Source organism: Amblyomma maculatum, chromosome 9, assembly GCF_055883805.1.
Source record: "Amblyomma maculatum isolate TAMU_Amacu chromosome 9, ASM5588380v1, whole genome shotgun sequence".
Taxonomy (NCBI): Eukaryota; Metazoa; Arthropoda; class Arachnida; order Ixodida; family Ixodidae; genus Amblyomma; species Amblyomma maculatum.
Genome location: NC_139352.1, coordinates 9087872 through 9103489, shown reverse-complemented (window position 1 = coordinate 9103489; position 15618 = coordinate 9087872). Strand labels below are relative to the sequence as shown.

At 44.3% G+C, this 15618-nt stretch overlaps 1 protein-coding gene across 3 annotated transcripts; it reads left to right on the top strand.

The window, feature by feature from the left end:
• The first annotated feature begins 460 nt into the window (after positions 1 to 460).
• Positions 461 to 14421, top strand: LOC146178215 (2-iminobutanoate/2-iminopropanoate deaminase-like). Of its 3 annotated transcripts, none has more exons than XM_084578019.1 (6): positions 461 to 678; positions 2215 to 2320; positions 3302 to 3356; positions 3430 to 3498; positions 4543 to 4598; positions 6972 to 7148. In XM_084578019.1, the coding sequence occupies exons 1-6, from the start codon at positions 614 to 616 to the stop codon at positions 7014 to 7016; spliced, it is 396 nt and encodes a 131-aa protein (XP_084434145.1). In that variant the 5' UTR covers positions 461 to 613; the 3' UTR covers positions 7017 to 7148. The 3 variants fall into 3 exon arrangements, with proteins under 3 accessions (XP_084434145.1, XP_084434146.1, XP_084434147.1); XM_084578020.1 differs by lacking the exons at positions 461 to 678; positions 6972 to 7148 and adding exons at positions 1102 to 1492; positions 14169 to 14421; XM_084578021.1 differs by lacking the exon at positions 461 to 678 and adding an exon at positions 1108 to 1492.
• The last annotated feature ends 1197 nt before the right edge of the window (positions 14422 to 15618 follow it).

Here is a 15618-nt window from a genome sequence, read left to right as displayed (position 1 = left end):
TTTTGTAATTGCGAGCTACCCCATTATGTACGAGACCTCCCGAGCCCCGATATATATATAAAGCCCGCTTTAACCAGGCCGTACGAACGTGCCTACATGGCCTAGGATTAGCGTAAGGAGTTGCATAAGTTGGCAGCTCCCGGCCTTGCCGTGCAGTTTTGTGATGTCACAAAATTAACTCAGCGACCAATTATGTGTCGCCTGCCAGGCATGCAGGTGATTTTTCGCTCATAATGACAATAGCGTAGGGGATTCTGGAGATGGGGCCTGTAATTAACGCTATGCCATCACCGACAGTTTGGTTTCGAACTGGCTTGCTTATTGCGCCACTCGCGCCGCGAGCATATCATGCAGTGCCGACTTCGTCGTCGAAGGGGCGCTAGTCCCGCTTAGCTTTGCCGAGCAAGCAGATAGGCCGCAGCGGATGTTACAAGCTGTAAAAGTGCTATTGCTCCAGGCCGGCGCCTCATATCTACGGGCCTTTGGAACAGCGCTGGCTTCTGAGCGCCAGCGCGGAGTTAAAAAGCACGGCGTGCAGCCGTTTCCTGTCCAGCGAGAACTCGCGCCCGCTCGCGCTTCCACGCTTCCACCCTCATCTGACCACGGTTCAACAATGGGAAAGGTCACCAAGGAAGTCGTAAACAGCCCGAATGTGTGGAAATCTGCCGCCCCGTTTAGGTAAGAATTAAATTGTTCAATATTTGAAGTTATATGCTTGGCTCTTTTACTGCGTTTACTGCTGGATAATGTTTACTGCTCGTTTACTGTATTGTCCGCGGGTAGAAAAGGTCCGTCAGGATGATAAAACCTGCTTTTAAAACGCGTTTCTTTTTTTTTCTTTTTAAGCGTGCTCGCCTCGTAAGTTGGCATCATTCGCAAGACCGAAACGGCTTTCATGCCGAAGCAGCTTGTTCTCAGTCGATGTTCGTTATTGCCACCACAAATTACAGACGCTACAGATTTTAGAGCATTGTACGAAAAACGTTGGTCACAATTAAGACTCACTACCACGACCGGCTTAATTTTCTGTGGTCATACTCACCACGAGCTTTAGTTTCGAAAGCGAAACTGATCCAAGTGCTCGCCAAGTGTACAGGCAACACTGGGTGAGGTGGCGGCGGTGGCGGTTTGTTGCAACGCCGCTTTTTCGCTTGTTTGGAGGACGCTCGCACTCGCCCGTCTAGACATTCTACTCTTGAAAATCCTCGATAAAAAGCCTTGACGTGGCGTTTATCTCTGGACTGAAGTCTCCGCGCAGAAACGCCTTCGTCTTACCAAGGAGACAGACGAGTTATTTGCAGAGCTGCGGTCACCCTCGCGTGGCTGCGGTGAAGGCGCGGGCGTTGCGGAAGCTTTGAGAGTTTGCACCGTGTATGTTCTCCGCATTTGTGTCGCGGCAACTTGGTCCCAGTGTCCTGCTTAGAATTATGTCGAAGGTGACAAGAGAAGTTATAAGTTCGGAGCACGCTCCCAAAGCTCTGGGGCCTTACAGGTGGGTTGTTTACTTCCTTCAATCACCGAGCTGACCGAATTGTAGGATTGCTCGCTTCTTATTCAAATTTTGTTGAGGTATGTTGATGGCAGTATAAGGGAGATATCAGCAAGGTTTTAAGATTTTTTTGTAGGTGATCAAACTGCGGTGTTGCGTTTCTAAATTTCAGCGATGTTTTGAATGTAATCAGATTTGACCGCACCATGCTTTCCTAAGAAGGCAATTTAAAAACAGCCGTGGGATTTGTAAACTGATAAACTTCGACTGCCTAGAATAGCACGTGCTAGCGTGAAATACTGTTGTAGCTGAACTGTCTTGTTTCTTTGATCTTTTTTCTTTTTTGTTCCTATTTGTCATGCCTCAGCTAGAGCTAAGCTCAAAGCATGCTGTATTTGTAGTTTACTAGCTGAGACCTTCGCACTCATTGCAGTTTCACATTTCGCTTTTAATGAAAGAAACAAATACTTGTGCACAAAAGCACTGACTCTTCAGTTTAATAATGCACAAATGACTTCTGAACAATTTCTGGCCATGAAATTTTTAAGTATTGGCTGCATTGCCATAGAATTGGACTACATGTACTTTACAGATCCTTTTTAGCTCCACTACTGGGGGAACATAAGACCATTTACCTTGTTGCACGGAGAAATATTGATTGCATAACTTGCTGCTCAGTCACCGAGGAACTTGCCTTGTATTTACGGAATGCATTCTGCATGCAGCCAAGCCATCCGTGCTGGCGACACCATGTACGTGTCTGGCCAGATTGGCGTAGACCCAAAAACTGGCAAGCTAGTTGAAGGTGGAATCACAGCCGAGACCAGGCAGGCAAGTGCTTTTTCGTTCCTTTCTACTTACGTATCATTGAATTGCAGGCTGTCATTTGCACTCGCAGCTGCTCACAGTCTTCTGCAAATTTATTGAACCCCCATTTGAAAGATTCTCCCGCCTCAACCGGAGGCTCATTGGCGCTAAAACTGTGCAGAAAGCTTGCGCATTGTTGTCCCCTTCTTTACGAGGTAAGTTTGACCATGGTGCTTACTTGGTTTGGCCGCGCATGATGAGAAACCAGAACCGTCTGCGACGAGACTGAGGAGCAAAAGACGCAAACATAAATTTTCCGCCGAAGGGCAGCAGTGGTGCCATCTAGCACCATTACAGGATAGTGCCATGCTTGCCTCGGCGCTTTTGAACCGCAGCACTTTCCTCCAGCGACGCCAGATGACGCCACAACTGCCTTTTGCTAGAAACTCTGCGCTGGCGTTTTTCGCTCCCCAGTCTCGTTGCAGACGGTTCTGGTTTCTCATCATGCACGGCCTAACCAAGTAAGCACCATGGTCAAACTTACCTCGTAAATAACGGGACAACAATTCGCAAGCTTTGTGCGCAGTTTCAGCGCAAATGAGCCTCTGGTTGAGGCAGGAGAATGTTTCAAACGGGGGTTTGATAAAGTTGCAGAGCACTGTATATATATGTGTGTGTGGATCTGGATATTAGCATTCATGGGCATTATCGCCCAAACATGGTGCATGCGTAAAGACAGAGCATGCTACCATGTACCAAAATGCAGACTTGGTAAGGTTTGCAATAAATAGACAGTAAAAAAAAAAACTGAGTGCTCGAGCATAGGTAGCACAGAGGTACAGCTGTTTTATAGCTTAAACCAAGATGCACAAAATGAGCCATGAAACAGTAGAGCACACAGCGAGTCATCATTGAGCCATTTTACAGAAGCATACTTATTTTGGACGTTTAGGCTTTACAGTGGCCTTTGTTGAATTGGTCGTCTTGTTAATGTCTTGTGCATAGGCCCTGACAAATCTGAGCAAGGTCTTGGAAGCTGGGCGGATGTCTCTTAAATGCGGTAAGCTTGAGCATACTTTCTGGCACTGAATTCACCTTTTGGATAACTATGTAACCTTTTTATTTTTCTGCAGTTGCAAAGTGCACTGTCTACCTTGGGGACATGAAGGACTTTCAGGAAATGAACAAAGTTTATACTGAATGTGAGTATTTAAGGAAAATTGTTTTATATTTGTAGCTGGGGAGAAAGTGCAGTGAACCATTATATTTTTTGTTCTTGTTAGCCACCAGCTGCAGATGTGCAGATAGCATAGTTATTAGCTTCAGATATTGTATGAGCAAGGCAGTGCAGGACTCAAAACTTACAGGCAAAGCTTTCTCCTTAGAGCAATGGTTATGATACAGTGGACTCCATTTATATGAAGTTCGTTGGGTGGAGAACAATTGCTAGTTAATCAGGCAGACGTTAAACAAATGCTCCACTTTTCCTGCTTTGCTTTCTGTGATGAAATTACCGGCAACAGTCTGGAGGTCTGTTTCTCTTAGTGATTCGGCAGCAATCACTAAGGTTTGCAGTCAGGTCAAAGGAGATCAGTTGTCATTCCACATTTCCGTTCCAGACATTGGCTGAAGCAGTGCTGCTACAAAGAGTGAATAGCTGGCTTGCAATTAAAAGCAGTGTTTACTTGCATAGATTTCATATGCATACTTATGCACATCAAGCACTGTTTTGTTATATATATAACTAGAACCATTCTTCTTGGGCTGCTATACAAGGATGCATGCTGTCTTGTCTTTTCGAGAGTAGTACAGCTAGTACTAATGATATAGCTAGTAGTAAAACAGTATCTTTATTTTCAGTAATTATTCCCTTATTACAAAAATACTCCACCGTGGGGGATTCCTGTAAGTGTTAGATCAACTCCATTTTCATTTTGAGCTATTGATCAATTCGCTCTCGCCCTACCATCTAATCTGCTGACCGTCCTGGTTAGCTTAATTGGTAGAGCGACTGCCCCGGAAAGGCAACGGCTCCGGGTTCGATCCCTGGACAAAATTTTATTTTAACTACAAAGTTTCTGAGCAAGCTGCGCAGCTTTCCTTTGTAGCCGTATGGCTGCGCTTGGGTGGATGTCAGTGAGCAAATACTCCTCTATAGCAGTTTCTTTAACAGAAGTAGAGAACAAATATTGCGTTATTGAGATTATGGCAGCTCCTGAGTGTTAGCAATTTGTTTCTTTCATCAGTCTTCACGGAGAAGCAGCCAGCCCGTGCTGCATTCCAGGTGGCCAAGCTGCCTCTGGTAAGCCTACCTGTCCTAGTTGTCAGCATTGATGTGCTCTTACAAGATTGAACTGTGTAGCAGTGTGAGTACTAGAAGACGTAAAAATTTCTGCACATGAATTAGTTGCCTACCTACTAATTTGTGACATGCCACGTTCCATGATGTTGCATTAATGTGGGTCGTGCCTGAGTAGCAGGCCTATATCTAGAGCATTTTGCCAGAAAAATTGCAGTGGGCCTTTTTGTGTTTTCTCAGCAGTTAGTGTGCTCGACTGCATAACCTGATGGTGCAGGTTCGGTCGTGGTGGTCGTGTTTCAATGGAGAGGAGATTCAAGGTACCCACATACTGTGATCCTTCAATGCAGGTTAAAGAATTATGGGTGCTCACAATTATTCCTGAGCCTCCTACCATGGTGCCCCTCATAACCAGTGTCAGGACATTAAAACAGTACTTTCTCAAAACTCATTCGAGTATGAATTAGCCAGCTTTGCTTCATAATAAAATATGAATAGTTCTGTAAAAAACTGAATCAAATATTCAATCAGTCAATCATTTGCTTGAATAAAATGTACAAATTGCAAAAAATGTTGGGCCAATAGCCGAAGCTAGTTTAGGCCCATACACACATACATTCTTATTAATACATTATTATTTATACATTGAATAATTATTCAATTAATCGAATTGTTGAATATTTGTGTCATCTTTTGCTGCTTGCGTAGCTATTCATACAAAAAGAATATTTTTGTAAAATAGCGAGGCTCTAGCAGTAGCGCTAGAAGTCATGGAATTAAATATATAAATGTCAAAAGATGCAGCACTGATCTTCTTTGTGGATGAGGATGTCTTGGATGAGGGTAACACTGAAGAAACTGTCAAGGTTAAAACACATGCAACATAAATACCACAAGAGTGGAATTTGGGATTGCAGCCACCATAGTTCGGTTGGTAGATTACGTTACGGAGTGCCTAGAGTTTGTGAGCTCAGATCCCACTGGTGGCATGTAGCTGTTTTTTCTTCTTTTCTTGTTTCAGTTACCTTTCAGCCATAAAACGATCACACTTTTTTCCCCTGGCCTGTACCAGAAATTAATATAGAAGAAACATTCCTCGTTTATTGTTGGCTTCCTTTTGTTGCGGAAGCAACACAACGCTAGGTCTGAGCGATTTCGTGGAGCCTTGAAGAGCCTCAACTGCGCATGTGCAAGGAGCAAGTTAAGATATCTTCTATACATGTATTATTTGCTGCCAATATGTTAAGGTAACTTCCTAAATTATAGGGTAATGACCCTTGGTCAAACCACAGCCCCAATTTTCATATAGTCTCTTCTAGCTAACATGCAAAGACAGTATATTAACTTTATATCCAATTAGCGGTCATTTACAGAAAAAAATTTGCTTTTGTCATTGATGGTACAGTGAATGAACTAGTGCCAATCCTCGGTTGCTGAGAGGGACCATATTTTGAGCCGTAACCTCCAACCTTTAAACACAGAATTCGAGTGCAAGTAAAAATCATGCCTGGTCGCTATGGAATCTCGGTTCGATCTGCCATATTAAGCATTCTAGCTGTTTGTTGCTGTTGGGTGTCTGCTGGGATTCTACGAGTCCAGCTAAAATGAGTTCCAGATGTGTTTTCTTTGGACAGAATTACGAGCGATACATGATATATATGGTAGGCTATTATGCTGGTTATTGACATTGCTTTCGAGCATGAAAACCATGCCAGAGATAATGTTATTTTATTTATTTTTATTGTGAGTCATATGGAATGAAGTATTTATGTCACCAGGCTATCTTGTCTCATTTTTACTGTGGTGAACTGTGTCTCTCTCTATGGGAATGCACCCACATCCAATTATCAGTTTTTGTTTTGAAGAATGCATTCATAATTGAGTAAACACATTATTTGTTTGATCATGGGCAGCCATGCTTAGCATTTAGTAGCAATATGTGCCATTGTAAGTCTTGATGGCAGGATATGTCATTGCTTCATATGCTTTTCTCGATATATGAAGTGCATGAGTGTCAGTGTGTTGAGGGCATGCTGACTATTGCTTACAAGGGATTAAGATCTTGGATCCATTCTACTTGCCCTGAACAAGCCTTTATAGATATAGGCAGGTACCACATCTTAAATGTGGAATAATAATTAGAGAGATGGGAAACTTCACTGTGATGAGCCTTCAGTTAAGTTGATTTGAGGGAATGCAGAAAATTTCAAGCCCATTCTACTGAAACGGAGGCTGCAGTGTTCAGCGTGCAGACAAAACTGTTTACTGGTATAGCTTTGTTTTCATGTAGTGGTGGGCTTACGAGCAACATTAAATTTGGTGGGCTAGTCTGTCTCTAAGTGCATATTTTCCCTATTTATTTTCTTCTTTCTGCAGAATGCTGCAGTCGAAATTGAGGCTATTGCTGTGGACTGCCAATAACCACTTGCTACACTGGACTTCATACATGCCAGAAAACCCTCATATGATGCTGCCATGGCTCTTGTTACAGAGATTTTTGTATTTTTGGAATGGGAAAGATTTTTTTTCATAATAAAACATATTTTGGTTGAACATGCTTTGTGCTCATTTGCAGGGCTGTCACTGCTCCACTTCCCCGAGCTAGGTACTTTCTTTTTTAGAGCTCTGCTATTGATATCAATACACCCTACCCTCACTGATTTTGCTGTTGAAGTTTAAAACAAAATGTTGTACATGGAGTCAATGCCCACATACTTCCCCCTTCAAGTTTCATCCATAAATCCATCCCTGAGGCATTCAAAGTCTGCACATAATTTCATGCAAGAATCGCTCAGGATGGCATCTAAAAAGTTAGGAACATATAATATTGTTGAAATCTTCCATGCAGGCATAATGCACCGGGTGTCCCATCTAAGAGTAACCGAGCCTGTTGTAAGAGACGGTATGCTATTGGGGCTGTTGTGATGTATAGTCAGCAGTATTTTAAGACCTTTAGGTACTTATGTCGGGAATAAAGTGTCAGTGAGGAAGTTGCAGCTCGCCTTAAACAGCCGGCTAAAATATATTTGCACACAAGAAAGCCCGCAAAATACAAAAGCATTACACGACACGTTCAAGCACAGTTGCACTTTTGAATAAACTTAGACCTAGAAAACGACACGAGACACTGGAGTGCTAATGTCTCCAGCGCAGTGTTTTGTGTCAATTTCTATGTCTAAGTTTTTTAAAAAGCGCAACGATGTTTGAACATGTCAATCACCAACTAGCCCAATTTGAAACCCTTTTGATGTTCATTACAAGACACGTCTTGTGGGAATAAACAGGCTTTTCTCCCCAGCGCTGCCCTCACCAGGTCTTTGTGAGCACACCTTGTAAGAGATATTCGTTAGCAGCTGTCGTGCTAGTTTTCGTATTTCATGGACTTCCTTTTAATGCCAGAAAATGTTTATTTTATGGAGTTTAACGTCCGAAAGTGGCTAGGGCTGAGGGACACCATAGTGGAGGGCTGCGGATAATAGCGACCACCTACGGTTCTTTAAGCGAACTCACGTCACAGGGTGCCTGGCCACCTAGCGTTTCGCCTCCATTGAAACAAGGCCGCCTTGGCCTGGTTGGAACCCAGGTCACAAGGCTGAGTAGGCTTAGCCGCTTTGATTCTGGTAAATGAAATTACATAAAAGGTAGGGGTAACGATTTCAGCCAGGCATTATTCGAGACTGTCAAAAGTCTAGATTTGTATTCTTGATTCCATTATTTAAATGGCAGCTAGTGAGTTTCTACTTGGCTACTACAAACGAACTTCAGACAACGAAAAAATTTGGAAATTCCGAAGTCGGGAAGCACAACGCGATAGGATGCAGAGGCCGCCTACGCATACACAGCTCTGCTCCTCGAAGAAACACCCTCAGGCACCACTGTGCTCATCGAATGGTCCATCTCGTTCGATGACTCGACGAGTGAGCAGCGGAAACTGTCGGCGGCGCTCTTCCCGCCACTGCCGCCGTTGCTCACAGTTGGCACACTACCAACGTCATCTGCCGCTGTGACTAAAGACCGAAAAGATTTTCTTCAAAGCGAACGAACGCCTTGTTTCACGCAATGCAGAATATGGCGCCGGAAGTAGTGGTACCAAAAGTCACGTAACGAGACGTGACGTCTTGGTCAGACATTATTGATGATGGTATTTAGATATGACGTTGATGAAGGCGTAGCATGTAACGAAGTCTAATAAGAACTAGGGCTAGTCGTGCCTCGCTCCCCATACGTCGGGGCTCACTCGCGTCATAGTTGCCATAGAAACTGCACGCCAACCGCTGTCGAGTCACTGAAGTGGCTAGTGGGACGAGGGCATGCACAACAGGTACCCCTGTCGCGGGACGAAGTCCAGTCGTGCCTCGCTCCACATAAATAGGGGTTCACTTGCGTCGTAGTTGCTGTAGCAACTGTCAATCATTTGCGCTTAAAACATACGGACTATATATGACGCCAGATGTGGCCTCTTATCAAAATTGTGATGGAATCTTTCTTCGTACAGCTGTCGGGGTGGTGTCATACCATTTCACTGCCGATTTGGTATCCCCCTGCTAATCTAGTGATTAGCAGGGGGATACTCACACGGGTGTTTCAGGTGAGGAGTGGAGTGGGCGGCTCCAAACAAAGATGAGGAGTAGAGAGAGGGAGAGGAAACTGATTAAAGAGTGCAGGAGCTAGGTGATCGGTGCCTCTAGTCCAAGGCTCCGCTGGCAGCAGCTGACTTGCGGACTAGCTGGGTTATAGTGCTCTAGAATATTGGGCAGTGTGATGACCGGCGCCTGAGAGCAGGCCGCTTTTGCGATGACAAGAACCGACTCCCGCGAGAGGGCGCGACGTGCAACAGGGGTGCCATGTTCGCCGCTCGGCGCGTAGCGGCTGCGGGATAGCGGGGGTAGACAGGAGGGGTGCGGCTCTCTTTGGAGCAATTTTCAGACGCTACGCAATTAGTGTGATAGTTAATAAAGAGGCGACTTATTCCAGGTGCTTAAACTGATCCCTGCCATTCTTTTACGTCTATCTGGAGACATCGTGCACGCTTCGGTTGTCCTTCGAAGCAGCGCGCGATGTTTGAATTGCTATCTGAAACTCTCAACATTTCTTCCTGCGGACAGTTACAAATCGTCCAGATGAGCAATTTGTACTTAACGTTTGCAACGAAGCATGGTGTTTTGCATTCGTTCTTCCCGCAAGGGAATAAAGGCTACTGCCCAGGAGCGCTATTAACACGCGGAGAAAAACAGTGTACATATGCGTATCAAAGCTTGTGCTTCGTATAAGGCCTCTTTAGGAACAGCTATTTTTTACAAACCTTATTTACGAACACCTGCTTATATTTTGCAGCTTGCGCTTAATAATACATAACAACGTTTATCTTAAATCGCCAGTAATCTGTAATATATCTTTTTAATCGCTGTTCTTTATGTGCCCTAATCACCGCTTATATAAATTACAAATACAGTGTGCGAGCAAAACACATTTATTCACTACCGTACTAATTTAAAGCACTGTGGTATTTACCGGCAAAAGAAAACAATAAAAAGGTATACGCTACTTAAGCATTTATTCTTTGTTCGTGATTAACATAAACGTATATCACGGACATTTGTTTACGTGCCACTAACCAAAGGGTGAACCAGCTGTTTAGATAAAAAAAAAAAAAAGTCAAGCACAGTTACGGCATTACTTCAAATAAAATGTGAAAAATTAAACCTGTCACATACGTAATACGTTCATAGTGGGCATTTGAGTGCGGACGCTTTACTGGCATCAAATGGTACAGAGCAAACAAACAAACGTCGAATTGGCAGGTATGATGCAGTTCTTGGCGCGCACCGAGAGAAAGCGGAAAAATGCGAAAAAAATGACGAGCACCTAATACGCAAATGCCGAAATCAAATGCGGACATAATGCGTGTTTATTCTTTGAGTGTGTGGTATGAAATATGAGTAATCGAATGGATATACTTGCAACTACTGCTTACCGGACTATATATAATCGGGCTACTTGCCGCGGGTGCTCTTTGCAATACTAACCAGACTATAATTGTTACCAAGATTGATATTACACGTGAAATACTTCCAAGGGATTTTAATTATTTTCCCTTTGGGAACTGTTGTCGTGATTCGCTTACTTCGCAAAAAGCGAAGCCGCAAAAACACATTAAATTTCATTGCTTCAAGTGGGAGCTTTTCTGGTGCTCCAAGTAGGTCAACTTTTTGAACCTTCACATTTTACAGGAAGTTTGCAAAATCTGAAGTGCAAAGCAGTCGAAAAGGACCGGGTATCCGAGCCAAATTTTTGAGTAAATTGCGACCTAGCTTCGATCCTATAGCGCTATTTTTGTTTGTGGTGAGAAACCGTGCCGGCCTCACAACCTCTCTTTCGCAGAAGGATGATCTAGCGGAAGCGAATAGGCGTACCATATAGCCTCTGCGTTCTCTATTTTCCGTCGTTATTTCTTTTTCAAAGCTATTCATTTTTTTTTATTTTGTACATAAAACAGGACTAGAGCTATCTTCTGGAGGCAATGACTTGCATATTACCGGTGGCTTGCGCACCCTAGAAAGGAAACATTTTCTTGAAGAATTAGGTCATCTCTACCTCCATGCGGGGTAGTCCACATTTAATTCATTCCAACTGAATGCCGACTTCTCTTGTGGCTTCAGTGACGTACTGTAGTCGGCATAGTTGGCGTGGGAAACAACGGAATATACCATTTTGGAATGTTTTGATAATGGGGTTACTGTGACCAGTTTTAGTCAGTGCTCGAACGCACGTGTTCTACGTTTCACTTCTTCATACATCCTGCCTTCACACTGCCCTCTTTTCAAAACGACTACATTTCTGGACGTGAATTAGGTGCTTTAGGAATGCTAAAGGAAGCTGTACGGCGAGTGAAGCGTGCTGTGCGAGTCGTACGCTGACCCTCTCCAAGCTGTTTTCTTCGGAGCCAACTCCTGTCATGTTACTTCCCCGAGGTGTTGCCGACGGCCAAAATGGAAAATAAATTAGGTGACTGCTAACAGTACTGAGCACTGTTAACCGGCATATTAGTAAAATCTTGTCGCGAACAGCTCGAGACGACGCACAAGCAAACAAGAATGTACAGTCCGCGCGGTATCCGCCCCGCCGCATAGCGCGCATACGTGGGCGCCCGAACGACTGACACACCAGTTGCTGGTGGCGCCCTTTGCGCTGCGGCGCCTCCGTCATTGCAAAAGCGGCCCCTCGCTCCCATGCATTTCGCGGCGCGGTCGACACACTGCCCAATCTTCTAGAGCACTATAGCTGGGTGATCCAGCCGGGCTAGTACAGGAGCAGTAGAAAGAGCGCTCTCGGAGATGCAGAAACACTAGAAAACATCACCCTGGATGGATTATAAGAGCGTCCCCTTTGAAACGGTGCGGTGGCAGTTTCCACCATGCTCGGCTTTTTTTATATGTATGTATATCTTGAACGCCATTACAGTTGCTAAATTTTAATTTCTACACTTGTAATATTTCTGCTTTCCAGCCTCTAATCTTCCAATCGCTTTTCTTTTCATCGCAGTAAACTTTACATCCTTGCTTGTTATAATAACGTTTGACAATCTTGTAGACCAATGAGAAATTGTTTAGGGTCATCACCTGACTGTTGTATACTTAGGATCGTAATGGGGTGTTGTGTTTGATTTACCCGCGCGAGGAAAGCGGTTGGAATGTCACGATCCTCTCAACCAATCCATAGCTTAGCCGCGCGACTCTCGACCACACTCGACTGGTTCCGTACCAGGACACTTCGTCTGTTTTTAAAACCTTGTTTGAATTGAGCAGGGGCACCCGGTAGTGTACTGAAAAAGGAGCACGTAGCTGTTCGTTGAGCTTTTGTTGATGGCCACGCCATGGATTAGTGCCATGAATTGACGTGCTTTGATGAGCTTAATGAGATTCCGTTCTTTTTTGTGTAGCTATGTAATTCTCACCTTGCATTTCTGTCTGCTTTTTACATTGTTACATTTGTAAACACGATTCAGTGAGCTGCTTAACTTGTAGTCATTTCTAGCCCAGTGCATCAGGTGTTCTTTGGGACTTGCTACTCCGTGAAATATCAAACAAAATGCAGTAATGTGTATATGACGGCATTTAGAACCGCAAAGCTCTGCGATGCTGGTCTGAGGTTAAGAATGAATTCTTAGCGAGTGATTCGTGCCTGGTTCTATAGCAGGCTGAAGCTCCTCTCTCTCTCTCTCTCTCTCTCTCTCTCTCTCTCTCTCTCTCTCTCTCTCTCTCTCTCTCTCTCTCTCTCTCTCTCTCTCTCTCTCTCTCTCTCTCTCTCTCTCTCTCTCTCTCTCTCTCTCTCTCTCTCTCTCTTTTTTTTTTTTTTTTTGTTTCGTGTGGCTCATCGACTAATATGCAGAAATGGCCTGACGTAGCCAAGCGGTGGGGCTGATGCCACACACTAAAATATGGGGCTGGACACACAGACTGTCATTTGAGGCAAAAGCCTTTAATGGCTCTCACTGTCGGCGTTCGTTCCATCACACTATAGCTGCCAATCATGCTCGGGCACGTGAGAAACGTATCTTAGTTCTAGCCTAGTGTCATGTACTTTGAAATTAATTATGACGTCATCAATGTCGTACCTTGAAATTAATGATGATGTCACCAGTGGTGTAGTATGTCGCGCCTTGAAATTAATGATGACTGCCATCAGTGACATAGTATATGCCGTGCTTTGAAATAAATGACGACGTCATCAGTGGTGTAGTATGTCGCACCTTGAAATAATTGATGACGCCATCAGCGGTGTAGCCTTGAAATTAATGACGTCATCAGTGATGTAGTATGTCTTACCTTAAAATTAATGACGTTATTAATGGTGCATGTCGTACCTTGAAATAAACTATGACGTCATCACTAGTGTAGTATATCGTACCTTAAGGTACGATTAATTTCAATTGAAATTAATTGATGACGTCATCATGATGTAGTATGTCGTACCTTCAAACTGATGGTTTTCGCCTTTGAGAGAGATCTAAGTGCCCTATCGAACGTTTTTCTCCCTGGCGTTTTGGGTGGTCGAGCCAGGAAATTTACAGATATGCCAGCAACAGCAAGTGTTTTTCACGGCTACTCGATCGTTATTGAGACGGCATGCATGAGTTTCAAGTACGTGTTGTAGTGAAATAATTATCGCATACACAGCTGCGCTGTTTGTACGGTGACCGCACTGCAACTATAGCGCGTTGATCAAAAAAAGGGTTTCATAAAACAACGCATGTGCCGACTTTGCTGCGCTGAAGTTCACAAGAGCCGATCAAACTCGCCCAGAGCAAAGGGAAATTCTAATGTAGGTATCTGACTTTTACTGGCAGTACTTGCGCTCTATACAGCGTAGCCACAAAGTCATGGGAAGCGCGCCCCCAACAAAGCAGCTGCGTTAGGATTTCACTTCATTTTGTCCGTGGCATACCGCTCGAGCGCTCAGACAAGTGTACAGCTGTTGTAACGATAACTGCCTCGTTAGCCGACTGCATCTGCTGGCTCCATGAAAACGAGATCTGACGTGAATTTGTCGCTTTTTTTTCTCTCTTTCTCGCAGAACGCCCGCGTTGAAATCGAAGCTGTCGCTGTTGACACGGATGAAAAGCTGGACGCTGGAACACTGCGTGCCAGGCTGTAGTCGAGCGCTGTTGATGCGCCAAGAATATAAATGCACCAAAGAACTGCATTAATGAGATTATCAAATAACTATAGTGTTGTATAATACGCTGTCGTTGGTCTGTCGTGCATGTCTTGAACCTTGTACTGGTATCAATACAAGCCCGCTCATAGTGCAGGGCGCAGTTTGTTTATTCAATGTTTTTTTCTATTTTTGCAATTCGCATAGCATACCGTGTACTTTTCAGTTCAAGCTAGGGACAAAAACAAATAACGCATTCGAAAGAGGGGCAGTGTAAGGGGCTGAGGTTCCACTACCCCCCGCCACACAAACAACTAACCAAGGAAGAAGCCACAGGATGGAGGAGACTACAAACGGGCTCCTTCCCAAACATACACATACTAAACAAGATTTTTCCAACACAATATAGCGCCAGCTGCCCATGGTGCGGATCAAAACCAACACTATATCACATCACGTGGGAATGCGAGAGAAATCATGCATTTCACAAACAGAAAACACCAAGTGCGGGGCAATGGGAGAGCCGGCTCACCAGCTGCGAGCTAGAGGCCCAGAGGGCACTCATAGCACACGCAAGCGAGGTGGCCCGACTCAGTGGAGCCCTGGACTAGGGGCCCAACCACGGCCAGGGAGGTGACGGACTTCCAGAAGAAGCCTCGACCTCCACCGCTAACAAACTTCCAAAAGACAAAGTTTTCAATCAATCAATCAAGAGAAACGGAAGACCAGTTTCGCTTATTTTGATGAAAACGGCTTGTTGCAATCACAAGCGTCAGTTTTTATTTTATGAATTTTTTTATTTATCTGCTCGTATAGTTGCACGCAGTCATATATCTATATACAGCGAAGTTCTATTGGTTCTTTTGTGCATTCGTCGTACATGGTTTTATGACTTTCCAAAAGAAAAACAAGAGGTGAAAAAGATGAAAAAAAAAAAAAATTGGCTGGGGCTTAGCTCGGTTAAACCCGGATATCAGAAGCGAAAAGCTTCGGCGATGTCATGTTACGCGCATGGTATTACTTACTGGTCTTAAATCTCGTAGATGCCACAGTGTTTCGCAGACGTCACATACATGACCGAACGGATTGTCCTCAAACTCAGTCTTAAACATCTTTGTAGCACCAACGCTTTCACACACTTTCAATGTGTAGTCTCTACACCGGCGACTGTTCAGTTCGTCGTCGATGGCATCGTCACTTTCACTCTGCTCGCTGTTAAAACTGGTGGTAGTTGAAAGCCGTCTTTGAGCCTCTTGTCGTTTTGCCAGGCGCTCCTCTCTTTGAGGGGTCTCCACTGCTCGTTTGTCTCGACGCCTCTCATTATATCGTTCTTTTCTGCGTTCGGAATCTTCGTTAGTTGTCGTGCTCG